Source organism: Balaenoptera borealis, assembly GCF_965194805.1.
Source record: "Balaenoptera borealis genome assembly, chromosome: 5".
NCBI classification, from domain to species: Eukaryota; Metazoa; Chordata; class Mammalia; order Artiodactyla; family Balaenopteridae; genus Balaenoptera; species Balaenoptera borealis.
In genome coordinates, this window is record NC_138862.1 from 71,778,827 (window position 1) to 71,804,465 (window position 25,639).

General features: G+C 58.2%; 1 protein-coding gene across 24 annotated transcripts in view; it reads right to left on the minus strand.

Annotated features, from left to right (window-relative positions):
• Window positions 1–1,393: 1,393 nt before the first annotated feature.
• The window catches only part of TNK2 (tyrosine kinase non receptor 2), a gene marked incomplete at its 3' end in the record, with an annotated part of 42,201 nt that continues 17,955 nt past the window's right edge, over window positions 1,394–25,639 (minus strand). For 2 of the 24 annotated variants that reach the window (XM_082393153.1, XM_082393154.1), the window contains exons 2-16: window positions 20,759–20,939; window positions 19,644–19,714; window positions 17,525–17,779; window positions 16,276–16,428; window positions 15,496–15,773; window positions 13,906–14,032; window positions 13,355–13,501; window positions 13,177–13,271; window positions 7,920–8,114; window positions 6,435–6,526; window positions 5,729–5,848; window positions 3,724–5,069; window positions 3,528–3,623; window positions 3,231–3,358; window positions 1,394–2,200 (exon numbers count right to left, since the gene is read on the minus strand). In XM_082393153.1, coding sequence (XP_082249279.1) covers window positions 2,194–2,200; window positions 3,231–3,358; window positions 3,528–3,623; window positions 3,724–5,069; window positions 5,729–5,848; window positions 6,435–6,526; window positions 7,920–8,114; window positions 13,177–13,271; window positions 13,355–13,501; window positions 13,906–14,032; window positions 15,496–15,773; window positions 16,276–16,428; window positions 17,525–17,779; window positions 19,644–19,714; window positions 20,759–20,921 — 3,273 coding nt within the window. In that variant the 5' untranslated portion in view covers window positions 20,922–20,939. Of the gene's footprint in view, window positions 2,201–3,226; window positions 3,495–3,527; window positions 3,624–3,723; window positions 5,070–5,728; window positions 5,849–6,434; window positions 6,527–7,919; window positions 8,115–13,176; window positions 13,272–13,354; window positions 13,502–13,905; window positions 14,033–15,495; window positions 15,774–16,275; window positions 16,429–17,524; window positions 17,780–19,643; window positions 19,715–20,569; window positions 20,695–20,758; window positions 20,944–24,128; window positions 24,534–25,639 lie in introns of those variants that run through there. The other 22 variants (XM_082393147.1, XM_082393148.1, XM_082393131.1 and 19 more) reach the window with 22 other exon arrangements.

A 25,639-nucleotide genomic window follows, 5' to 3' on the forward strand; every position in this document is an offset into this window, starting at 1 on the left:
AGGAGACCCCCCAAGAGATGTCCCCGTACGGGCCACCAAAATGTCGTGGTCCGAGCGTGGGTTGGAAGAAGAATTTCCAGACACGAAGTATTTTAGAAAAGAGTGAGTTTATTGAGAACAGAGCAGAGCAGAGTTAGTGAGGGGCGCTGCCAATACAGCGGGCCGACTTCCTGATAGACCAGGGAGAGCCGACCCCCTTTGTGGGCTAGTAGCCAACTTTTATAGCCTCAAGACAAAGAAATTCCTGCTGGCAGGATGGCATTAGGTGATTGGTCAGGATGCTACAAGGTTATGACATGGTGATTATTTTGTCTAATATGGAGCTAGGGGGCTGCCCAAGTTTAGACTAGGAGAGCCCACGGCAACAGTTGCTATGGGGGCTTGGTTAATTCCAGAATTTTTGTCCTGTGTCCTTGATGTAGGGCTCCACAAAAGCTATTAATAGGTAGCTTATAGAAAAGGAAATATAAATGGCCCAACTTATTTTTTAAATGTTTATTCATTCACTAGAGGAATGCAATTAAAACTATCAAGACACCATTTTCCACGTGTCACACTGTCAAAAATCAGAAAGCTCTGGTACCACATGGAAAGCTCTCACACACTGGTGGCTGTAACATCGGGAAGAGCCTCCTCTGTGGGGAGAAAACTTTCCCAACTGGCAGGATCCCTCACTAGCCGCACACACCCTGACTCAGGAGCGCCGCTTCTGGGAACTCATCCTTCAGATTGCCTTGCAAGTAAGGAATAACCCACATTCGCCATTTATTGATGCAATGGCTATAACTGCAAAGGACTGGAAACAACCAAATACCCCTCCATCCAAAGGGGCCTGGTTAAATAGATTATGGTAAAACCATATCCATGCAACCCTAAACAAGAGTTCTTTCAGTAAGGCTATGGAGCTCTTCAAAATAGTGAAAATAATTAGAAACACACGGGAAACTGATGATAAAGGCAGCCTCTGGAGAGGGGAGGTGGCAGCTGGGGTGGGGAATTTCACTGTATACTCTTTAGTACCTTCTGAATTTTGAACCATGTGAATTATTAGCTATTCAGAAAAAGAAAATTAAAATACTTATACATATTGAGTCCTTCCATGTTCTGAAAGTTTCTGGCTTAGCTCCCGCTAATTGAGTTACTGTACTCTGTCCTGTGGTATATCCTGCGGTATATCCTGCCTCCTGGAACATCAGAGACATCAGTGGGCTCTGCCCACTGCCAGCCCCGGAAGGGGAGAGACCCGTTACGGTCAACCAGGCCTGCACTTCCCCCCTCCGTCAACAGGTGGCACTACAGGGCCTGTGGCCTGGGACAGATGGCAGTGGCTTGGGGAGCCCAGGAGCCTCAGGCCGCTGACAAAGAGGCAAAGAAGCAGGCAGACACAAATAAGTAACATAAAATAGAAACTAACTTTATTTCTCTGGAAGAAGCAGATATTCATAGCCGGGGCAGCAACTTTGGCAAGAGGCTGGTGGGAAAACAAAGAACAGCACAGGGGAAGAGCTGGGTCAAAGAGGAAGCACTGGTGTCCCTCCAGGGCAGCTGCCCCCTTGGTCTCCTTCCAACCCTGGGGCCTTGGGCCCTGGTCCCTGCCAGAGAACGATCTGGCACCCTAGCTCTGCTACCTGAGCCACCTCAGGCTATTTCCAGGCACAAGATCCTAACACCAGCCAAGTCCCTTAACATGTCCATGGTGAGGCCACAAGTCACATTCTGTCCGACACGTCAACTGCCGCCAGGGGCTCCCTGGGGAGGGCCGCCGCCCCACACCCTGGGTGCTGTTCCACCTTTCTGCACGGCCAACACATCCTCCCTGCCCGGGGTCAAGCCTGGCTTCCCCGCCGGCAGGGCCTGGCAACACATTTCAGCTACAGGCCCCACCAGGGACTGAAGCCAGAGGCAGGTCAGCCACAGGGCCTGCTGAGGCCGCCCCCAGGCCTGCCTTCAAGAGGCTCCCTCCTGCACCTCGGCTGGGTGCACTGAGAGCTCCGAAGTTGCAGGGACAGCGCTGGGTGAGGGAGGGACAGGCAAGGCGGGGCTCCCAGCCTCCTGCTGCCTTGGCCTCGCTCTGCCACTGGGAGCAGCAGGTGCAGCAGGTCCTCCAGGCCTGGCAGGGCATCTCCCCACCCTCGTCAGATGGACAGGCTCAAATGATTCCTTCAGGGCAGATCCTCTGGGTCTCCAGACATCTCAGCGCCTAAAGGATGGGAAACAACCAGAAAGCCCTTCCATCAACAGGGGTCGGTGCAACAGAGTATGGAATGTCCAGTGTGGGTGGGTGCGAGAGGGGCCTCTCAGGGTCAGCCAAATCGGTTGAAAACTGGTGGTTCTAGGCACTAATTTTGGAATTTAGCATCCTGGGATGACTTCTTTAATAAACTAAGAATAAGAGACCAGCCGTATCGTGTATTAGAGTAACGGAGGCAAATCAGTAAGAATAACCATGAGGTAACGGCCAACATTCAGTGATGGCGTCCCATGGGCCAGACACTTGCTGTGCGGCGCATCCCTCATTAATTCTCCTAACCAGTTCTACGAGGTAGGCACTATCATTTACACACGTTTTACAGATGAGGACCCTGAGAGGTCAGGAAAGGAGCATAAGCTGACGCCACGTGTGAGAAGGCTGGGCTCCAGCTCAAGCTGTCTGCCGCCAGAGGAATCCGACACACCCGCCCCGCCAGCGCCCCCCAGGGAAGGATTTCACTTTTTGACTTGATAAAACTTTCATTTGTATGTATTTATACTCTATATCAAGTATGCTATTTATGTATCTATATATTTTGTTATATAAACACGTACATACATTTTTTTATAGGAAAGTAATGGATTTTTTTTTTTTTCCTTTAAAAAGGCATTAAATCTTTGTTACTTTAAACTGCAATAGGAAATGAAGAGGTGAGAGAGATTTGTTTAAACCACTGGATCCTAAACTGCTTCTCACTGGAGCCCGGTCAGGAAGCAAGCCCCCTGCAACCAGAGAGGCTCCAATTCCTTTTACTCATTAGCTCATTTGAACAAAGCAGCTATGAAGTCTAGATAAACGTGCTTAGGAGAAGCTGTTTTCTCCAAGAACTGTCTGTGTCCTGGGATCGGGACCCCTTTCCCTCCTCCCGCCTGGAGCCCTGTGTCTGGCCGTGTGTGGCTGTGAGCTGTCGGCTTTTCCCAGAGTGACTGCTCCAGGACACCCCGGGGACAGGAAGGTGGCAGGGGCAAGGTCTGCTCACTTGTGGTGGGCTGGGCCGCAGGAGCCCAGCAGGTGGCAGCCAGCCTGCTCCAAGTTCCAGTCGAACATCTCCAGCACTTTGTGGCACTCGCCTCGCGGCCGCAGACCCAAACCAAAGAGCTGCTCCACCTGAGGAGCAGAGGGTGGTGCCGTGGGACACACTGGGGCCAAGGGGTGCCGGACCAGGGCGGGACAGAGGAGAGTGAGGGTGGGGGCAGGGAACAGGAGGGTTGGAGGAGAGCCGCAGAGCCAGTCTTCAGGGTCCCTGAAAGCCAGAGTGGGCAGGAGGTGGTGGTACCTTCAGATACTGGGCAGCCCTCTGCACGCTCCAGCTGTGGCTCTGCAGGGCCGCCTGGCACTCCTCTGTGGTCACCCCATGCACCATGGCCTGCAGCTGGGCACACCCACCCACCCGTCAGCACCACTCGGGCCCCTTCCTCTGGGTCCCTCGGGCCCCTGCCCCTCCTCACCCTGTAGCCAGGCCCACTACTCACCATCTGGATCTTGTCTGCTGGCCTTCCAGCCTCTGGCCCGTCCCCGGGGCAGCCCCTCTGTGGCAGCCGAGCAGTGGCCCTCAGGGCTGGCGGCTGGGCCCCTGAGTTGCTGGTGTTGGTGGAGAAGTTAGCCTTGGGGTCTGGGGCAGCCTGAGGCATTGGTCGAACGGTGGCAGTGGGGGCAGCAGGAGCTGGGATGCCGGGAGGGGGCAGCAGCAGGGGCACAGGCATGGGGGCCGGCTCTTCGGGGCTCCGGGTCTCACGTAGGAAGCGCTGGTAGCGCTCCAGGTAGGGTGGGCGCTCAGGCAGCAGGTAGTAGTGGGTGTTGCTGACCTTCTTGCCATCGCGGACAATGGGTAAGATGCAGGGGCCAGCCCGGGGGCCAGGTGCCTGGATCACCTGGGGTGTGGCATACTTGGGGTCTGAGGCGAAGCTCTGGGTGGTGGGCATGGTCTTCCCAGGTGAGCTGGAGAGCCGGGGTGGCAGTGGGGAGCTGCCGCGTGGCACCAAGGGGCTGGGGGTCCTGGAGCCTTGTGGGGACAGGGGCTCCCGGGGTGGTACCCGGGGAGGGGAGGCAGGTCCAGGCCACCGCCCCATCTCCTCCTCACCCGAGGGGGCTGGAGACAGCTCCCCACGTGGGCGCGTGGGCCTCGGGGGGATGGGCACACGGGGGGGCACCTGGGGCTTGTCGTCGCCCACCGGGCTGGGCGAGGGGACCAGAGAGCCGGCCGGGACCTGTAGCTGCCGCATGCACTCCTGCTGCAGCGCCTGGAAGATCTCTGCGGTCTGCGCTGAGTTGGGCGGCTTGCCCCCACCCTGAGGCGGGAGGAACAGGTTGTCCTCCAGGGGAGGGAAGAGCCGCGCCGGCTCAGGCACAAAGGCGTAATTGGTCTCGCCCTGGCTGGGCCCAGCAGAGACCCCTGCACTCACTAGGGTGCTGTTGATGGAGCAGACCTCAAGGTCATCCTCATCCTGGGCCACGTCGTCGTAGGCAGGAGGCGGGGGCAGCGGGCGCGCATCCCAGTCCACCACCGGCGTGGGATGCAGGGGCCGGGGCAGCGCCCGCGAGGGGCTCTGCGGCGGGGTCTTGTCCAGCAAGGAGCAGGCATCCATGGCCAGCTGCGCCAGTGAGGGCGCACAGGGCTGCGGGGCCGGGACCACGGGCTCCTCACCAAAGTCGATGAGCGTGACCTCACTGCTCCCGCGGCCCGCTTTGGTGCCCGGCACCCGGGCTGAGGGCTTCGCGAGCCACAGCCCACGGGGCAGTCCTGGCTTCCGCAGGCCCAGCCTCTTGAAGTCGCTGGACAGGGGGTCTTGGTCCTCACTCACAGGGTCGTAGGTTGGTTCTGCGATGGAAGGTAGACCCCAACAGGGAGGCGGCGTCAGGCAGGCCGATGGGAAAGGTGGGGTGTGGGGAAGACAGCCCACCAACTCCCCACTCCCAATTCCCGCAGAGGTCGGCCCTCAGCCGCCAGAATTCTCTGCGCACCCAGACCCCATTCAACAGGAGGGCAGATCCTGCGCCGGTGGTTGGCAGCCCTCTATGGGGCCTGGCGAGCCCCTCCCTCCATTTCAGCTAGAGCAAGCAACACCCCACACCTGCCTGCCTCTGACACCCCTCCATCAACACAAGACCCCATATACCCCAGCTCCTGAGCCCCGGTTAGTAATCCCTACCCCATTACGGCACACCATTAGTGCAGGCAGGGGGCTATGGGCAATCTCCCACCATCAAGGGCAATAGGAGCTATCCTTAGAGAGGACAGAGCTCCTGATCAACTGGCATAAAGCCCAGACACGGCCTCTGCAGGTCCCAAAGGAAGTGAGGCAGGGCCAGGCAATGGCGGACAGCGGCAGAGTGGGCGCCAGGACCACACTCTTGTTCCAGAAGCCCAGGCTTTTGGGGGTGGGGGGAGAGGCAGGCATGCCGGGCCAGGTCAGCAGCAAAAGCTCACAGCACACACCCGCTTCCCCTCCCACCAGCCGGCAGGCCAGGGCTCTGTACCTTCCAGGAGGAGAGAAATGAGAGGAGAGAGGGGGCGGGGGCGGGGGCCAAGGCACCAAGAGCAGCCCCACTTACTCTGAGTGAAGATGGCAGGCTGAGGAGGGCGAGGTGGAGGCTCCCCTGCGAGAAAGGTCATGCGGAGAGTAGAAGGGGCAGAGCAAGGGAGAGAGGACAAGGGAGGGGAGACAGAGTCAGACAAGAGGGCAGAGTGTGGAGGGGGGAGGGGGTGGAGAGAGAGAGAGAGAGATGTGAATAGGGGCAAGTGAATGTACAAACCCAGCAGCAATGGGAAGCAATGGGGCGGCAGGATGGGAAAACTATGTTCCGGAGCGACAGGCCCTGGATCCGGGAGATGGATGAGGCTCCTGGCCAAGATGGAGCCCGTGGGGTGGTTTTGGCAGGAGAGGCGAGCAGGATTAGGGGGAGTGAGGAGAGCCAGGATCTGAGCACGGCGGGGAGGAGGAGGGAGGAGGGAAGCTGAGTGGGCAGGCCAGTGCGGGCCAGACCGAGGGTACCCACCTGGGCGGATACAGCTGCCTCTCACCGTCCGCCCCACGCCCAGCCGGAGCCAGGGACACAGCTGTCCCCCTGCTGCCCCGACCCAAACGCCCCAGAGCAGGAACAGCCAGCTCGGGGTGGTCTGAGGAGACAGCATCCCTTCCTGGGCAGCTGATGAACTAGGGGACCAGGGCTTGGGGGCCCTTACTTTTCACCCTGCCCAGATGCTGGGTGGGTCTGGAGGTGCTCAGTTCCACACTCAGCAGGTCGGGAGGGTCCATGGGGTTTCCCAGATACAGTCTGTGGGGAGAGAAGCAGGTCAGAGATGGGTGAGGGTGTGGGGCGGTGGCAGTGAGGGCACCTTGGAGGAGATGCTGGGCCTGTCCCCTGGGGTCAGGCAGAGGACAGAACCATCTCATCCAAGCCCCTTGCAGACGTAGGCCTGGAGCCCAGGACTTCTGACCCCCAGTAGCTCCCTTCTGTAGATCTAGCAGGAACCCGGGGAGGGTACCGTGGAGAGGGGGCAGAGAAAGAACTCCTGACTGTAGGTTGAAAAACCTAGTACTGTAGGAGCTCTAAGGACACCCCAAAAGGGCAGAGCTGGCCCTCTGTAACCCCAAGGCACCCCAACCCATGCCCGGCAGCCACCTGCTGGCACACTCTCTTCTCTCCTGCCAGGCCCTGAGGCGTCTGGGCCACACTGCCCCAGCCAGCGTGGACAGGAGGCATCCTTCTGTCCCACTGCCAGGAGGTAGGGTACGGGCCGGGCTACCGCCACGCTCCCAATTCACCTGCAACCCCTGCGCCTACTCTCAGGATCTGGGACGTAGTCACTGGGGCTGATTAAAGGCCAGAGGAATGGGGCTGGGCTGGCCATGGCACGCCAGGAGCAGGGCAGAGGGTGCCGGGCCGCCTTCTGGAAGGTGTCTGCCTTCTCCGGCCCCAGCTCTCCCAGGCCCTCGCCTGGCTCCTGTGAGGCAAGAGACGGGCACCCTCCCAGGGCTGTGCTCTGGTGTGCGGGGCAGGGGGTGATGGGCCTGCTGCGCCACACCCCCGGGGGCAGAAGCCTGTCAGAAGTCAGAGGAGAGAGCGCTGCCCGGAAGCCCCGTGGTGCCAGCACAGAGGCTCGGAGGCCCAGCAGGAGGAGCTCCAAGTGGCTCCCTCGGGCGGGGCCCCCAGGAAGTGACTAATTCTCCTGTGTGTCCTCCCCAGATGCCCCCCCGATGACCTCATCCTTTCACTTAAAGGAGACTGAACCCCCCTCCCAGGTGCAGAGTGAGCAGGCAGGTGGGCGCCCTGAAGTTTCCCCGCAGGGAGCTTTTTCTGCACCTTGCACCCCTGGGCCTGAGCCAGCAGCTCCCATCTCCAGGACTCAGGTACTACCAGCAGAAGAAGGGAAACTGCCACCCAAGTGCTGGGGATCATGAGAAGCTTTCCTACTGAACTGCTTCCAAAGGCTGTTCCCAAGTCCATTCTCCTAAAGCCAGTTTGCCAGGGGGGCTTAAGGTGTGGACCCTGGAAGCCTTTTATCCTTTGAGGCTCCAACCCCAGTTCTGCCGACAAGGAAAAGCTGCTGAACAAGAGACCCTTGGCCCACGGCTGTAACTGGGACCTTGGAGGCCTGGAGAGCCTGCGTGCCCAGAGAGGGGCTGCTGGCCCTGGAGCCCCCAGGCGGGACCCTGTCGGTACTCACTCATCAATCCTGTCAGGGAAGCCCCAGCAGTGCCGGGGGTCGCTGTCGCCATGCCCTGTGTGAATGAAGCTGTTCTGCAGGGGCTGGCTGATGTCCTGGGCCGACAGGCCGGCCACAGAGGTCACCACGTTGCGAGGGAAGGGCCCCACGCACAGCGTCCGTGTGTTCTGCCCGCGCCACCAGTAATTCTCAGCCCTGCGCAACAGAGGTGACATGGTGAACACCAGGGCGTGGTGGGACGGTCCCAAGGACTGGGACCTTTTTCACACCAAGCTCTCTTTAGCCGTGGTATCTGACCACCTTGGCAGAAGGGAGCACAAGGGCTAAGGCCCCAGGATCAGAGTAGCCTGCCACCAGCCCACCTCCTCCCAACAGCCCCCCAGGACCTGCCACTCACCCAGTACAGGGCCTGGTATTTGCACGCAGCCTTACCCTAAGTGCCCTAGGTGGGTCAGACAGCTTTTCCTACAGTTTACAAATACGGAAACAGGTTCAAACAAGTGACATGACTTGCCTACAGTTACCAGAAAGAGTACAGCAGATCCAGGATTCAAACCCAGTTGTTAATCCATGAAGCCAGCGCCCTTCTCACAATACCACCTCGCCTCCCTCCTCCCCCGCTAAGCCCCAGTCCTCTCCTAGCCACCCGATCTCACTCTTCAACCCAGTTCCAGGAGTTCTGAGCTACAACAGCCCAAGGGAGCACCATGGCCTTGGGACTGGGCTTGGAGCCAAGCCCTCCTATCATAATCCCATCTCCTGCAGGCAGCCCTCCAAGTTTTGGAAGCACCTGGGGCAACCCATGCTATCACATCACCAGTTTACACATCTCCAGTGCCTTCCACCACCTCCTGCCAGGACCATGGGACCCCCACTCTGGCCCCCATCCACCTCCTTGGGAGGAGAGCTCCACTCTTGTCTTAAACAAGGGGTCCAGAAGGGAACCCAGCCTCCCAGTGTGGCTGGACTATGGGACCACCAGCCCCTCGCTCTGACCTCAGACACAGAATCTGTTGGCACAGCCTAAGTCCAGGCCTGGGGTGGGGGTGGGAGCTGGGCCAGGTGGGCAAGAAAGAACAAAGCGCCCTCCTGGATGCTTCCAATGCCCAAAATCCAACAGGCCACGAGGCTCCTGCATCTGCTGGAATCACGCACACCTGAGGACAGGCACAGAATCTGGGCTAAGGCAGAGGTGGTGACAGCCTCATGCTGCTCCTGCAGCGGACGTGTGTGGCACCAAGCTGCATCCGCTCACTGTCAGCCCCCAACCTGTACATCACCTGTCCACAGCAGGAGCACAAAGAAAGGTTTCCACCAAGCTGCAGCCAGACCAGAGGGGTTGGGGGTGGTGGAGGCTGGAAGGAGGCAGTGAGGCCTGAACACCTGGAGCCCCCTCCGTGAGGTGATGTGGCCACTGGGCCGGTGTGACCCCCAAAGAGCCTGTCCCAGAGACCAAATGTTGAACCCCACAAACACAGCAATCTTTGGGGAGCCAAGAGGCGTGGAGGGGGAGGGACGAGAGCCCAGCCTCCTTGTCAGCAAGGCTGCTGACCGGCCACCACAGACACAGCAATCCTGTGATTACCACCCAGCCCCCCTGGGTGGGAAGGGCAGGAAAGGAAGGAAGAAGAGAGGACAACACCCGGGAAGGGACAAAGCCCATCCAAAAATAGCAGGGCCATTCCAAAGAGAGAAACGCCTCCCCTCCCCACACCCACCCCCAGGCCGGCTGAGGCCAAGGAGGCAGGGTGGGGAGCCCCTGGCCCCCAGACCCCGATGCTGCTCTCACCCAACACCCATGGGCCCCCTGGGTCCCACGTGCCCCTCCACGGAACAGGCTCAGACACCAAGCCCATGGCTGGACGCTGGACTCTGCTCTCCACACCTCTTCAGAGATGCTCGTTAACTGAGGTGGAGAAGCAGTGCAGAGTGGGACAGACTTGCGTCCAAGGCCAGGCTGACACCGTGATCACGCCCTCCCAGTGGACCCTGAGCAAGACCAGATGGGCAGGAGGTCACTCCCTCTGCTCCTTTCCTTTTGCTAACAGACCCTCACTCGGAAGCCTCCTCTGGACCCACTTCTGAGAGCAAGAGCAGAGCCAAGCCTACCTCTCTTTGTTACAGGTATGGTGTTACAGGTATGGCCAAGGCTAGAGCCAGGCCCAGAAGAAAGGGCTCCCTTTATCACTGCTGGGAGTCCTCACATCAAGTCTCAAAAAAGGAGATGGGAGGTGAGGGGCAGGAGGCACGACAGCCCTTGCTACTGGGGGAGGGGAGTTGGGAGTGCGGAGTATGTATAAGAAAGACCCCCTTGGGAATGACATCCCAAGCACGGAAACAGCATCCTCCCAACGAGGGTCAATTATAACTCCCGAGATGGCCAACATTACGTCACGCTGCCCACTGGTCCCCCTCCAAGGCTCAGTGGGGCGGAGATACCAGCAGCCCAGAGAGGACCAGACCAGCCCTTCCCACCTAGCCTGCTCTGGCCACACCTCCCTTCCCCTTCCAAGAACAGCCCAGAGTCTCCACAGCAATTGGAGGGCGAAGTCCCCGCAGCAAAGACAGGCACCTCCAGCAGGATGCCTGACAGCATCCTGGGACAGGCAAGATGTGAAGCAGCACCTGGGAAACACCAGGGCCTGGGTTAAGAACCACCGAAGGCTGCCCCAGCTCTCTTGGGGACCAGCCTCTGGAAACCTCAGCCCCTTATCCCAGTCCTGGCTTAGGTAGCCCAGAAATGGCTGACAAATGTGGCTTAAACATTCTGCTCAAAACACCACCCCACGCACTTCTCTCCAGGTGTCCCCGGCAGCCCCTGGCCTTGAGGGACAACACACCCCCTTTGCTTCCCCCTCTCCCACCCACCACAGGAAGCAAAGGCTCCAGGGACCAGGCCAGGCCAAGGACCTACACATGGATTTCAAAATCTCTGTCCCCCTTCTCTGGTTTGTGAAAACAGAACATCAAAGTTCTGTCAGCCATCCCAGCCTCCAAAGAAGACCCCCTGGAAAAGAGTGGTCATTATCTGTCCCTCACAGTCTAGACAGAGCCTCGCAAGCTTGGCTCACAGGACATCTGGTGTCCTCTCTCTGCCCCCTGCCTGGTACCCCGAGAAGCCCTGAGTCTAAAGAATCAGTCAGAGCCAGGGGCAAGGGTGCTCCAGACTCTGGCTAGGAGACAGCTTCTGCAAGAAGAAATTCCAGTCTAACAGAAGAGCACAGATACGAGACAGCTGAGACCCAGGCTGCTAAAGGAAGACGGAGAAACAGACCGAGACCCACACGTACAAACCCAGACCCAAAGGGACACCCATGAACAGAGCCCACCCACCCGGAGACACGGAGACAGAGCCAGACAAACAAACACACTTGGGGCACCAAGGAAACAAGGGGGCATTTAAAGCTCTGGTACCACCGACACACAGGCCCACTCCCAAAGCCTCACCGGCTGTCATGCCTCCTGCCCCTCACCTCCCACCTCCTGAGTAGCTCCAGGGACCTGCGGCAGGCACTGTGGTCCAAGTCGGCCGGTGGCCCTGGAGGAAGAACCCAGCAAGCCCACACTGGCAGGCAGTGGCGGTGGAGCCAGCAGCTGGGCCAACCCAAGCCTGTGACGAAAGGGCGGGGCAGGGCCCGCCCACGGTGGCCTCGCAGGAGGAGCGGCTCCCCTCTCCCCTCCTGTTCCCCGCCTCACTCCAGTGGTGACCCAGGGTGCCAGCTCCACAGACAAACGCCCCAGAAACACACAAAACCCCTGAGTCACCCCCTAGGAAACACTGGGCCCTGGTACACGGGCCCCCACTGAGAGCAAGGGATGAGGGAAGTAGAGACCTGGGGACTACAGGGTCCAAGAGGGCTCAGGTCCAAGGCCCTCTGGCTCCTGGAGGTGGGAATGGCTGTAGGCTCAGATTCTAGCTGAAGGTCCTTCCATGCACCTCCAGAAGGGCCCCCCACCCTAATCTTCCTATTTCTAGAATGCTCCCCAGACTGCCATGCCTGCATTCCCTTCCCTGGCCCCTTAGCTCCAAACCACAGACTACATATTCCTTCCTGTCCTCCAGGCTTCTCTCCTAGCAGCTTTCTACTTCTGTCCACCACCACGAACTCCCCAACCATACCTCCGCCCGCCCAACTTGCTGGGATGTCACTCTTATTCACAGATAGTGGGCCCGAACGTGGGGGGAGCCCTGGCCTGAGGAGGAGATGCTGGGGCCACAGCGCGTGCAGGTCATGCTCCTCCGCGGCCAGCCCAGGCTCCAGGGCCTACTCCATCAGTCTGACTCAGACCCAGAAACACTCCCTCTCAACAACCCCCCACGAGGCACAAGGTTTATCCAAAGGTCCCAGACCCCTAAACCTGAAGTCCAGGTCGAAAGGGCTCTGTGGGAAGTCCCTGCCTGGCTCTGAGTCAGAGGAGCTGGGAGTGCAGGGAATTTCCTCTGCCTCGCTCCTCTTCCTGGTCCTCCAGGCTCACCCCCTACCCCAAAGGCACCTCTAGCCCGCCCCACCGCAACCACTGCCTCAGACACCCTGGGGATGAGATAACAGAGGGTGGGCTGAGTGGTAGGGGGGCCTCCACAGCAGGCAGGCTTGAACTTTGGGGGCTCCAGGTGGGAGACCTGACTCAGGAGAGGCTGTCTGCAGGCAGACACGTGTTGCCAGGTGTGAGGGGGAGGGAGGGGGCAGGAACAAGAGACCCTGTGAGGGCAGCCTGGGGACAAAAAGGCCAGGTGGGAGGCCCAGCAGAGGATGGAGGAGAGCCCTGGGAGGGGGCAGTGGGCTCAGTGGGAGGGCAGAGGCTGCCAGGAAGAGGCAGGGCTGCTTGGGGCTACTGAAGGGCACCCAGGTGGGAGTCCAGAGTCCTTATCCTGGGAGGAGGGGGAAGAGGAGGGGCAGGGGAGGATAAGAGGAGGAACGTCCAGGAGTCCCAGTTGGGCCCCGAGGTCAGGCTGCTCCACTTCCTACACCCCACCGTAACGGCAGTGCGGCCCCGACCCACAGAGCCAGGGCTGGAGCCTGGTGGGAAAAGGGTGACAGAGGAGACGCTAGGCAGGGAAACCCCCCTGCGAGCCACCGCAACTGCATACTTAACCCCAAGCACTCAGGAGGACCCAGGCCTGTCCTTCCCTCTTGCTGCAGGAGCCCTGAGAGGGGCTGTTGCCATGGGGACCTGAGAGGCAGAACGGCTCTGGGTCCCAGGCCCAACCACTCTGCGCCCTTCAAGGTGGTGCAGGCACAGCCCCCGCGCTCCCTACCTCCCCTCAATGACGGTGATGACATCGTTCATCTGGATGTGCAGCTTGTCTGGTTCCTCAAAGTCCTGAAGGGCCCGCATGTCAGTGGGCTGGGCCTGGGGGCAGAGACAGGTCACTAACCACCTCAGGCTGACACCTGCTCAGATACCCCTGCCCCCGGGGGCAGATCTGCCCTCACCTCCAGCAGGAAGTCCCTCAGGGCCACAAAGGTGGGTCTGTCCTCTGGCTTGTGAGCCCAGCACTGAACCATGACATTGTAGATGTCCTGGGGGCAGTCCTCGGGCCGGGGCAGACGCTCCCCCTCCTTGTCAATCTTATGCAGGATCTGGTGGTGGGGAGGTGCAGTGTGAGGACAAGCAGAGCACCCGGCTCTTCACCGCTCGTCTTCCCCCCAAGCCCACGGAACAGCTGGAACTGCTGGCCGCCATGCCTGTACCCCAGAGAAGAGCTCTGCCTGCGCCCTGGGCCTCTGACCCTCACCCCTAGGTCTGGGGCCTCCGAACAGGGGGCTGTGGCAAAGGAGGACTGCGAAAAAGCCCAGGCCGGCCTATTCCTGACCACTGGGGGCCGTGCTCTTTGCTCAGCTACCTAAGGGGGTGAGGCAGACACACGGCACAGGAGACAGGGATTCCAACAGGTAGGAGCCAGTTCCAACAGGGCCAGGTTGGGAGACAAGGATCAAATCAACCCCCAGCCACGCTGTGGGGAGCATAGCCCCAGCCCCCTCACCTGACTGCCATTGAGGCCAATCCAGGGCTCCTGGCCATAGGTGAACATCTCCCACAGCGTGACCCCAAACATCCAGGTGTCGCTGGCATGGGAGAAGGTGCGAGTCTTCAGGCTCTCAGGGGCACACCTGGCAGAGGCAGGGGTCAAGCAGAAGGCCTCTCAGAGCAGCCCCACCCCCTGCATCAGCACCAGTGGACCCCGAGTGCTCATGCACAAGTGTGCCGTTGCCCCGCGTGCCTGGGTTCACAGTAGGTACTGGGGGCGCAGTGTGAAGTTAAGGACTTCTTAACTACGGGGTGCACAGATTTGGACAAAATTGTCTCTGCTCAGGTCTTTTAACCACACACGGCCTGGGGTGGGGAGAGGAGGACGTTCCCATGTCAGGGAAAGGAAGAAGGTCAGCAGCTCCAGGAGGGGCAAAAAGTGGGGTGGGATAAGATCTCAGGCTGTTTTCTAATTGTGGTGGGAGGATGACAATTTCCAGATTTGGGGCAGGATCCTAGGATTTAGGTCATTTCAGCAGGAAGGTGTGGGTGGGAAATCTGGATAGGGCCTGGGGAAGAACCAAAATGGGTGGGAACAGTCACAGCGGCTTTCCTCATCCCACAGGTTCTCTGGGGCTCCCTCTTGGGTAAGGAAGAAAAATGGCACTGCAGGGAAGCTAACAAAGGGTATTCATTCCAGGGTGGACTGAGGCACGGGGAGTAAGGAGGAAGCCGCCCTCGATGGAGAATCAGAGATATCTCATGGGACTGGAGGGCTGGCCCTGCCACTCAAAGCGGGTGGGACCCAGGGAGAGTCACCCAAGAGCTCTAAGCCCCACCTTCCTCATCTGTGAAATGGGAATAACAATAATCTGCTCACTTCACAGGATTGTTTTAAGAGGGCTGCATAAAAAAAGGTGACCTTATAATTTACCATTCATACCAGGACGCTTGAGTATGAAAGGAGGTGCTATTAATTACTCCAGGACATCAGGCATAATCCAGGATGTGTGATCATCCTAGATATAAAGTCAGTAATTAATTAGGGGTGACCGTACATCCTGGATTAGAAGGGTTTTCTGGCAACCAGAACTGGACCAACTCCTCCCACCCCAAAGCAAGGAGACGACACTCCTTCAGGAGCCTCTGACAGCAGAGGATCATGATGGCCTCAGCACACGATAAGCTCACACAGAGGCCAGGGCAGGGCCAGGTACCACCCCAGTGTGCAGGTGAACATCCCTCATCAGTCTACAAGGCCCTGCCTGCCCCCAGCTCTACCTGGGACACGCTTACCAGCCAGTCTCTGCCTGGCTAACTTCTCCTGATATTTCAAGAGCTTAATACTGGGTCTTCCAGGAAGCCTTAATGTGTCCCACAGCACTTATCCTTGTGCATCCTAGCACCTGGCACGTGGGCCCCTAAGAATTCCTGGATGCATAAGTGAATGGATGGGCACACAAGGGCACCGCAGGCCCAGAAGAGACAAGGGCTGGTGGGTGTATGGAAGGCCCTGGAAGCTCTGAGGCCTGGGTGTGTAGGGACCAGGGCGGGGCGGGGCTGGGTGGGGTCCAGGCCCCACGAGCCGGCAGCGCCTGCCCCTCACCAGGCAAAGGGCACCTTGCGATGCTCCTGCATGACGTAGTGGTCGTCATTCTGGGGTAGTGCTCGCATCAGCCCGAAGTCCCCGATCTTGACCAGGTCACGGGTGGCCAACAGCAGATTGCGGGCGGCCAGGTCACGGTGAATAAAGCGCTTGGACTCCAGGTAGCCCATGCCCTCAGCCACCTGCACAGCGTAGCGGCTCAGGGTACCCAGGAGGAAGTGGCCCTGGTGCTTGCGCAGCCGGTCCAACAACGATCCCAGAGGTGCCAGCTCTGTCACCTGAGGCCACGGAGGAGGAGGGAGGAATAAGCATGGCTGAGCCCTGCCCTTCCCTCAGCTCCTCCCCTTAAGGCCTGCCAGAGCCATGTTCCATGCTCCTTCCTGGCCTGTCCTCCAGGGACCTCTAGGAGTCCTACAGCTTCCCAAGCCTCTCCCCTCTAGGGAACATGGGAAACCGAGGCCCAGAAGAGCAACCCAAAGAGGCTCAGGTTAGCAATGCCAAAAACTAAACTCTGGGACCGGCCCCTCCCGTGGGTGCAACCCTCTGCCGCTGAACACAAGCCAAATCCAGAGAGATGGAAGTGAGCTCCAGCGGACACCGGGGTCAGTCAGTACCGGGGTAGGCCTGTGAGCCCCTCTGCCACATCAGGTGGGGGACCAAAGCAGGATCTGGAGGACCTCTGACCTTCGTCAGGATGGAGGGAGTAACCACAGCACAGGCAGGAGGTGAGGGGCACAGGGCCCTCCCTGCCGCCATCCCCCTCCTGCCCACAGTACTCACCATCTTCATGGGCGGCGTGAGCACCACACCGTAGAGGCGAATGAGGTTTCGGTGGTCAAGCGAGTGCATGGCATTGACCTCCCGGATGAAGTCGTCCATGGCCTCTGGCTGGCTCAGCACATCAGGCTTCAGGCACTTCACAGCCACACTCACCTGGCCAGAGTGGGGACTGCAGAGAGTCAGGACAGGCCCCAGCCTCCACACTCCGGGCCAGCCCGCTCCCCCCTCCAGCCTCAGACCTGCTCATCGGGCGGGTGAGCATGTCCCAGGTGCCTGTGGCCTGGCAGGGGGAGGGCAGCTGGCTGACCCCAACAGCCGTGAGCCGGGCCTCCCCTTCCCGCGGGAGTGCCCAGGTTAAGTGGCAACCGCAAGGTAAGAGATGACCGGTACAATGACGGAATATTAAAATGTTACGATAAAAAATGTTTTTGGTGTAGAAGGAAAATGCTTTAAATATAATGCCATAAAACTAATTATGGTGACAGAAATCAGAAGAATGGCTTCCCTTGAAGGGTGACAGAGATGTTCTACATCAGCGGTCCCCAACCTTTTTGGCCCCAGGGACGGGTTCGTGGAAGACGGTTTTTCCACAGACCAGGATGGCGGGGTGCTGGATATGAGGGTTCAGGCGGTAATGCGAGCGATGGGGAGCCGCAGATGAAGCTCGCTCACTCGCCCGCCACTCACCTCCCGCTGTGCGGCCCGGTTCCTAACAGGCCTCGGACCGGTCACGGTCCACGGCCCGGGGGTTGGGGACCCCTGCTCTACAACACAATCTGGGCAGTGGTCACACGGGCCCATGCATATGTGAAAATTCACTGAGCCGTACACTCAAGAACTGTATGCTTTACTGCACACACGCTATCTTTCCCTCTGGGGAAAATTTTTAAAATACAATACTAAGATGAAAGGGCAAGCGTTAAAAAGTTGTATCTAAAATTTGTATCTTAAAGAAATTCAACAAAATATCTGAAGGGGAAAAAAGGTGTAAATGCTAACTCTGCTTCCTCTGAGTGGTGGGATTACAGGCTTTTTTTTTTTTTTCTTATTTTTAAGTCTCCAAACTTTTATGATAATTAGTTTTATAATTGAAAAAAGGAACATGTGTCTAGTTAACCCTGAGCATGGACTCCAGGGTGAGCCACTTTGGACCTGTCCCCAGCCCCCTTCACATCCCAGCAGAGGCGACAGGTCCGCCTTAGAGGGCAGAGCAGGGCCTGCCACGCTCTGCAGGACCCAGAGAGCTCACCGTCTTCCCTGAGGGCGCGTCCCACTCGCCCCTGCGCACCACGCCGAAGGAGCCATCTCCCAGCTTCTCAAAGAGATGCAGGTCCTTCTCCCCAATGAGGCAGGTGAGGCTCTGCAGGGATCCCTCCACTGCTGGGCCTCCGGGGGTGGGTGAGGTCTTCCGGAAGGTGCTCTGAGAGTGATGAGGGGGGAACTCAGCCTCCAGCCGCTTTCCACTGAACACCTGTTTGAAGGCAGCCAGGGGCCAGATGGAACCCTGAGGCCCCAGAGCCAGTCATTCAGTCCTGCCACTGGGTCTTTGGTGAGGCCGCCAGACAGGTCGTGGCTTTGCCAAACTTCTGGGGGGCGGCCTGGCTGGAGGCCCACGTCCCCTCCTGACCACACCTCCAAACGGGAACCCACGGCCTCGGTGTGGCCTCGGGCTACGTGCCAGAAATGGGCTGCCAGGCATGTAGCCTGCGGCGGCTGCAGTCCCACACCCAGCTGTGGGGTCAGGGGTAGCCCAAAGCCACTCCCGGCACCACCTCTGCCCCCCTTCCTGCTCTGTACCCCTACCCAGCACAGACTCCAGCCCCTCACCCGAGCAGATGGGCAGGAGCCCGAGGGGCCCTCACAAACACCTCCTGTCCATTTTTAGCCCTGGCCCCGTCTCTGGGTTGCCCATTTGGCGCTGTCTGTCTCCACCCTCCCCAGGGCGTCGGCTGCTCTTCATCCTGCCCGGGGAGAGGATAATTTGAGCCTGAGGTTGGACCGTGAGTGTGTATGGGGGTGCAGATGAAGCAAGGCCTTGCTGGGGAAGGGCCTGGGAAGACAGCTGGGCTTCTGGAGGGAGGCCTAGAGCTGAGGGCTCAGAAAGAAGGAAGGTTGAAGAGGACTCTGCAGCCTGGGCTGGAGAGGGAAGGGGCCAAAGGTCAGGGGACAGGAGGGAAGCCCTGAGGGTCAGAGCGGCCCTGTCAGTTTGACTTGACCACCCGACCAGGGCATGCAAAGCCTCGGCTTCAGGCGGCACCCTCTGCCCAGCTGGTCCCTGCCCCCAAGGTTGGCAGAGCCTTGTCTGTATGGGGTGAAGGGGTCTCCAGTCTGAGGGCCTCTTCTGGCCGCTGCTCCGTCCTTCCTCCCAGCAACTGGAATCCCTTCCATTTGCAAGCAGTGTTCAGCTGACAAGGTCCTTCACAGCCTTTTTCTCAAGGGACACTCCCCAAGGCCCCGTGAGGTGAGCTGGGCAAGTGTGGCTGGCACTGTCTTACTGGCCACATGCCTCGAGTCTGGAGTGGTCAACCGACTGGCCTGGGGACCTCCTGTGAGTTGGTGGCAGATCCAAGACCCCCTGAATCCTGCACACCGCGTGGCTCTTCCCTCCTGCCTTCGCCCGCCCCAACACACCCATCCTCCCCTAAAACCTGGGCAAGGGACCAGGACAGTGTCCCCAGAAAAGGCCACAGGATCCCAAGAGACAGCCCCTTGCCAGATCACAGCCAGGAAATCTCTGCGGCCCAATCCCAGGTCCAGCTGTTCTGCACTGCCCGCCCCTCTCCCCAGCCCTGAGGCCAGAAGTGGGGGGGGGGGAAGGCCCGGCTGGTTCACTTCCTCTCACATTGTCTTCCAGACAATGGGCAAAGTTCCACTGAGTCAGACCTGGGACTCACCAAATTAGGGCAACGGGGGTGGGGGCGGGCCTTGGGGAAGGAAGCTGTCAGTGGGGCCCGGTGACCAGAGAAACCCTCCACAGACTAGGGAGGTGCGGGACAAGGGAAGCAAAGACGTCCTGGGTCCAGACGGCCCCACCGCCCCACACTGGACACCGGCCCCAACACTCAGACAAAGCGAGGGCTCAAGTTACAGCGCACTTGTCAACAAGCGCCTGTTCCATGCCCGGCACCACTGCCCAGCGGGAGGGGACGTGAAGCCAAGGCTGCACACAGGCTGCTCAGTGCTGTCTCCAGTGGAGACAGACGCTTAGCCAGGCAGCTCTACAAGCACCCTGCCCGATAAGACCCCGGAGGAGGGAGGTCTGTACAAAGTGCGAGATTATACTGCGGGGAGTGGGGGAAGGCTCTCAGGACGACACCAGAGGAGGCCCCAGTGAGCCACCCCTCCCACGTCCCTCCCTGTCCACCCACCTTGCTCATCCAGGACTTGCGCTTGCACACGGCCTTCCTCCTCTTCACAGCCTCCCACAGCCGCCGCTGGCCTGCGGGGAGGAAGGGGAACCCGTGCTGTTAAGGCGCTCACACCCCCAAGAGGCTGCTGCCCATCGCAGGCTTCCTCGGTCACCCTGCGGGGAGTCCACCACTAGACACTGCCCAGCACGATGAAACCAAGGGAACAAGCCATCCCCACCAACCAGGGGCTGCCATTAACCAGATGGTCACTGCATTCCGCTTCTAGGCAATTCTTCTCGAACTGTATGGAGGTATTTAACCACCAAAATTGAACAGTAGTGCTCTTATGCCAACTCTCAAGAAAAAATAAATAAATCAAGGTAACGGACAGAATTTCCCCAATTTTGAGTTTTTCTCCCATAAAATTTTATTATGTTACTGACATAGATATCAACTCTCTAGGCTAAAAGCAGCGTTAAGTCAGTGCCTAAATTAGCACATTATTACTTATTTAGCTATTTTAGGCTGAATGCACTCAAAAGTTTCTAATGTTCTACAAGGAACACCGTGACTTCTAGAAGCTATAGCCACTACTTTCAGGATAAACACATAGAAAAAAAAAAAAAAAAGAGTTCAACTTATAGAACAGATCTTTGTAGGAGAGACAGAGAAAGGGAGAGATGGGGAGAAAAGCAGCAAACCATCATCTGAAGGATTTTATCTTCCCTTCTCCACAGACCTCTGGACACTAACCCCCCTGGTGTTCAGAACAGACTCAATTCTACATTTATAAAAGAGGAGAAGATGGAAGAAATACACCCTAGAAATGTCCGCACAAACAAAACAGAGTGTGTAGTTAACGGTGAGTAGCCAGAAATTTAAGTAAGATTCCTCAAACTCCAATTCACCACCTTCACAACTGCAAACTGTTCTCATGCACTCACTGTGTGCAGCATCTACTGATGCCCCTCTGCCCCACCGCGGGGGCTCTTGGACAGGCAGTGAGAGTTCTCAGCTCTGCCACCCCACGGAATAAAGGGGGGAGGGCTCTTCCACGCGGTTGGCGATCCTGAGGACAGAGGAGGTAAATGGTCAGTGGGACGACGACAGGCGAGGCCAATGCCCCCACCTACCAGGCCGGCCCATGCCAATCTTCTCCAGGTCCTCATTCTTGACATACTCAAAGTGGGACAGGCGGGTAACGTTGAGGTCGTCGCGGAGCCGCAGGAAATATTGCTGCAGCTGCACCTCGGACAGCAGCTCCAGCAGCCAGCCTGTGCCCTCCTCCGGCTGCATGCTGCTGCTCCCCAGCCTCTGCGGGGAGAGAAGAATGGCTCAGGGACCACGGGATGCAGGGGGGTAACAGGCGACCCTGCCTCTGCCTTGGGCTCACCCACATCCTACTATGTGCTGTGGGGAAGGACTCAAACCACCTTCTTGCTCCCCAAAACAGCTGTACAGAAGAGCCTGTAGCCACCTGTCCTCCTCCTATGGCAACAAGGGTAGAATCAGGGCAGTTGGGACACAGCCCAGGCCCCGGAGTTAGGGTCTTACTCCCCAAATCTGCCATCCATGGCCGAGTGACCGGAGATCAAACTCTGTTCTCCGGTTCCCTACTGGCTCTTAAACTCTCCTGTTGTCACAAGGCCTTTGAGAATCTGATGGAAACTATCGATTGTGTCTCCAGGAAAATATATGCATCCTTATTCATAATGTTTTAATTACAAAACTTTTGGGGGTGCAGTGTCCCTTGAGACCCATCCATGAGCTCCCCAGACCTGATGGACCCCACAGGGACTAGATGAGCTCTAGCTACTTTCCTTTCAATGCCTGACATCGCAGGAGCCTCCCCCCAAGTCCAAAGACCCCTCCACAGGCCACCACACAAACACCTCCAGGATCACAGGAGGGTCAGAGGGAAGGAGGAGTGGAGGCTGGGGCGGGTTTTCAGACTGCTGTCAACGGCTGTCACAACAGACTCTGGCCCAGTGTGGTCAAAGCTTTCAACTTTTTCAAGAAATACCAGAAATCTGAATCTACGTGTAAAATCTCGCTATTAAAATTTTTTTGAAAAGGTAATATATGCACATGTAAGATATTCAAAAGGCACATGAGAGCCATAAAGTCTCATCCCTCTCTTAACGCACAGCCACCTCACCCCCATCCCCGAAGTCGGCTGCCATTAATGACTTTTACGCATTCTTCCAGACTTGTTTTTTTCCCCACACAAATACTCACCCATTATCCACACCATTCTGTTCCTTGTTTACACTTGACATTAGATCTTTCTCCTGACTTTTGAACTATGTCAACTAATTCAAGTTTGAAATACACACACGCAAGCACATGTGTATGCTGTGCTGGCCAAACAAAACTACATGCAGGCCTCAATCAGCCAAGGGGCCACCAGACCTGTCACACCCTCTGGGGCCCAGAGAAAGAAGCCAGTGGCACCCTCAAAGCTAGGCAGCCCGACACTAAACCCATCCCTGTCCGAGTAAGACCCGTCAGAGCTGACGGCTTGGCCAGCCCCTGACCTGTGTTCAATCCCCACTGGAGAAGACAGGGATGAGGGAAAAGGCCAGCTGCCCCAAGACCCCCTCCTCCCGACTTGGAGGTGGCCTTGTCCCCCAGCTCTCATCACAGGTCGCACTGAGAGAGCAGGTGCTCACAGCCTGGGCCCAGCGTGAGCCTCCTGCTCCCACAGTTCCCAGCGGTGCTGCCAACCCAGTGCCAGGAGCTCAGACTCTCCCAGGCAGCTCAGGGCAGTACAAAGAGCCACCAACGGGAAAGAGAAGCCCTCAGTTCAAACCCTGGCTCCTCTACTAAAGCGGCTGGGCCAGAAGGGCGTTTCCAAACTTTAAGCCCTAACCCTTCACCCAGATGGTTCTCATGAGGGCCATACAGCTCCAGAGGGGGCATTTTTGGTTGTCACGGTGTTGGGGGACCATTAGTGGCACTGAGTGGGTGGCTGGGGGACTCACACACTGTCCCAAATCCCATACAACTTAATTCATGCAGGTGAGAAATTTGTTTATAATCATCTGATTATAAATCAAATCCCATTTTACATATGAACAAGAAAGTATTTTTACAGTGTTAATACAGACTGGATTTTCCTGGAATGGAGCTACTGTGTAAACTGAGGGAAAACTGGCCTTTCGCTTTGTTTGGAACTTAGCAGAAGTTGTCCACCATTCAGAAAAATATCACTGAAGGCAGCCCACCTTACTATTTCAAAACTCTCCTCTCAGTCAGCACTTCTAGATGTTGCTGTGCTGGTTCTACCTGAGGTCTTAGCATCTGACTGCTTGGTAATGTCAGATTGTACTGACATATTAGAATACATGAAATGCTACAATTGATTTCCTTTTGGTTCTCCTTTATATTACAGGAGGCATCAAGTTGACTGACCACACACACACAGAGTAAACAGGTTGCATTTTTCTTAATTTTAGTTAAGAAAAATAAAAATAACTCTAACACTTCAACTACAGTTAACTACATGCTGGGCACAGTTCTGAGCACTTAGCTGTATTAATTCACTTATCCACAACAAAGCCATCTGTTACAAACAAGGGGGTGTGGACTTAAGAGGGCAGGGCACCACTGCTTTCCAGAAGAAAGGCCCAAAGGTACCCTGTGAAAATCACCAACCTAGGCAGCGTCTCTCTGTGCCGTGACCAGGAGAGGCCAGCCAGCACTTCCGCTATCCCTATTTCATCCCTGGAGCAAAATGATCCCACTCCCTACACGGCTCAGCCCAAGAAGAGGCTGGCCACCCGGGCAAGTGGTCTGAAGACCCCCACTGCTTCCTCCCCAGTCGCCAAATCCCAGGGCTCCAGGCCACTCATTCCTACCCTCCTGGGGGTAGAAGGCAGCCACTCCTGAGAACAGCTCCAAGCCCTGCCCTGTGTGGTCCGGGCTGGGAGAGACCCAGAGGCCACTCCCCTGAAGAAGCTGCTTAGAAAGCACAGTCTGCCCTGTTCCTTTATCCCTGAAACACCAGCTAACAAATCTCCCTGCTCGGCTGGGTCCTCCTCTCCCTGCTCCCCAACCCCAGGAACAGGGCTGCTCTGCGTGGGGCGGGGGTGTGTGTGGGAAGAGAACACTGGGATCTGGGTGAGAAGAAAGCAGCCAGGGTCCCTGTCCGGTCTCCACCACCCCGCCCAGGGTGACCCTGGACATGTCCCCTCCCTCCCTGCCCTCCCTCTCTAGCCCGTGTCTGTGTCGGTGAAGCACAGAGCACTGCTGCGGCTGCCCCCAGCACAGCCCCGTCCACACACCTGTGTCTGACACGTGTGGCTCTCATGGCCGGCACGCACACTTCCCACACACACTGTCCTGACACACTCGCCACCAAGAATGCAGCGGCTGGAGCAGGGAGGCCCTGAACCCCGTCAAGCCGCCCGGTCCTGCTCTCTGGCCCTCAGCGCAGGGCTGCCTCTGAGGAGCCGATTCCATCCCAGTCTGTCCAGCTCCCGCCCGCAGCCCCCCACTCACTGTGTAGAGTCTCCGCCGGAGTCTGGCCAGAAGAGGGAAGGAGAGCTCTAGGCCAGGGAACCGACGAGCTGCTGGCATCTCCACGGAGCTGGACCCCCTGACCAGGTCACCGGGGCTCTGGCCCGAGGAGGTGGGGGTGGGCAGTGGTCTCAGCTCCTGAATTTCAGGTTCTGCCCAGAAGGGAAGTTGGCCAGAGGTCTGCCCCAGAGGCCCCCCAAATCCCACACCAGGGGTGGGAAATGGAGCAGAAGAATAGGGTGGTCCCCTTTTCTCTGCCCTACAGCTGTTTCCACAGCTGGCTACCCTGGCAGGAGAGAGTTAGTTCTTCTCTCGGTTGACTGCAGCCTGGGTCCTTGGTCCTGTTTCTCTGTCTTCTCTCCAGCGCAGTGGTCACAGCTCCAGCCCTACTCCCTGGCTCCCCCGCCAGCCCGCCTCCCTCCCCCCTCCCTCCGCAGCTGAGCAGCTCTGACACTGGCTGAAAAAGGACCTTTCTGAATCACTGCCAAGAGGGCGGCGGGAATGGGGGGACTCTTCCTCCCAGCCACCCGCGCTGCCCCCACCTCCTCCCCGCACACAAGGCCCCTGTCTCTGGCTTCCACCCCAGCCCCCAGAGTTGCAGACAACCCCTGGGATTTTAGGGTGGGGGCTAGGTCAATCAGGCAGCAACATACAAAGAGGCCCCGGACGTGCTTATCTGGGGCTGTGAGGGCTTGGTGCACAGCCTGAGTTGGGGGCTTGGACACACCAGAGAGTCGTTCCTGGACCTTGCAGGCAGACCCTTCGGAGACCCTCACCCATCTCCCAGTCCCAGCCTTGGCTGGGCGTCTCCTGGCTCAGGCCCTAATGTGGCCCTGTTACCCTGGTGCCCGACGGAAATAGGAGTCCGGCAGCCTGCCAGAGCGGGGCAGTCCAGCCAAGAGCCGGCGAGGGGGGAAGAATCTCCCAGTCCAGCTGGCCAAGATCCAAAGCCCCCTCAAAACACACAAATATGCCCCTAAACCCTGCGATGCCCCCAGCCAAAGCTAAAGGATTCCGGGCTATAGGATGTCTCCTGAATAGCACCTACACACACAGACAACAGCCCCAGCTAGAGGGAACTGCAGTCACCCCATGAAGCCCCCGTGGAACCCACACATTCCTAGAGCTGACAAGTGATCCCTCTGGCCCTCCTCAAGGGCGCCAGCTGCTCTTACACCCCCCTCGCTACAGCCCCCAGAAACACCTGACAGCTGCAGGAAGTCCTCTCAGGCTCCCTCAGCACCCCCCTCCCAGCCATGCCCAGGGAGCCCCTGTTTCTTGCACACTACTCTCTTGTCCCTATCCAGCTGGCCACCAGCTCTGGGAGTCCCAGCTGGCTGGTGGAGTAGGCAGCTGGGGTTGAGTTTTGGGGAGTCAGCATCCCAGGCTCTTTCCAGGGCCTCTCTCTCAGTGCTTGACCTCCCTGGCAGGGAGGTGCCTGCAGGGACAGCCGTTGCCAGATCTGACTCAGGGAGGGGGGAAACGGGACACCC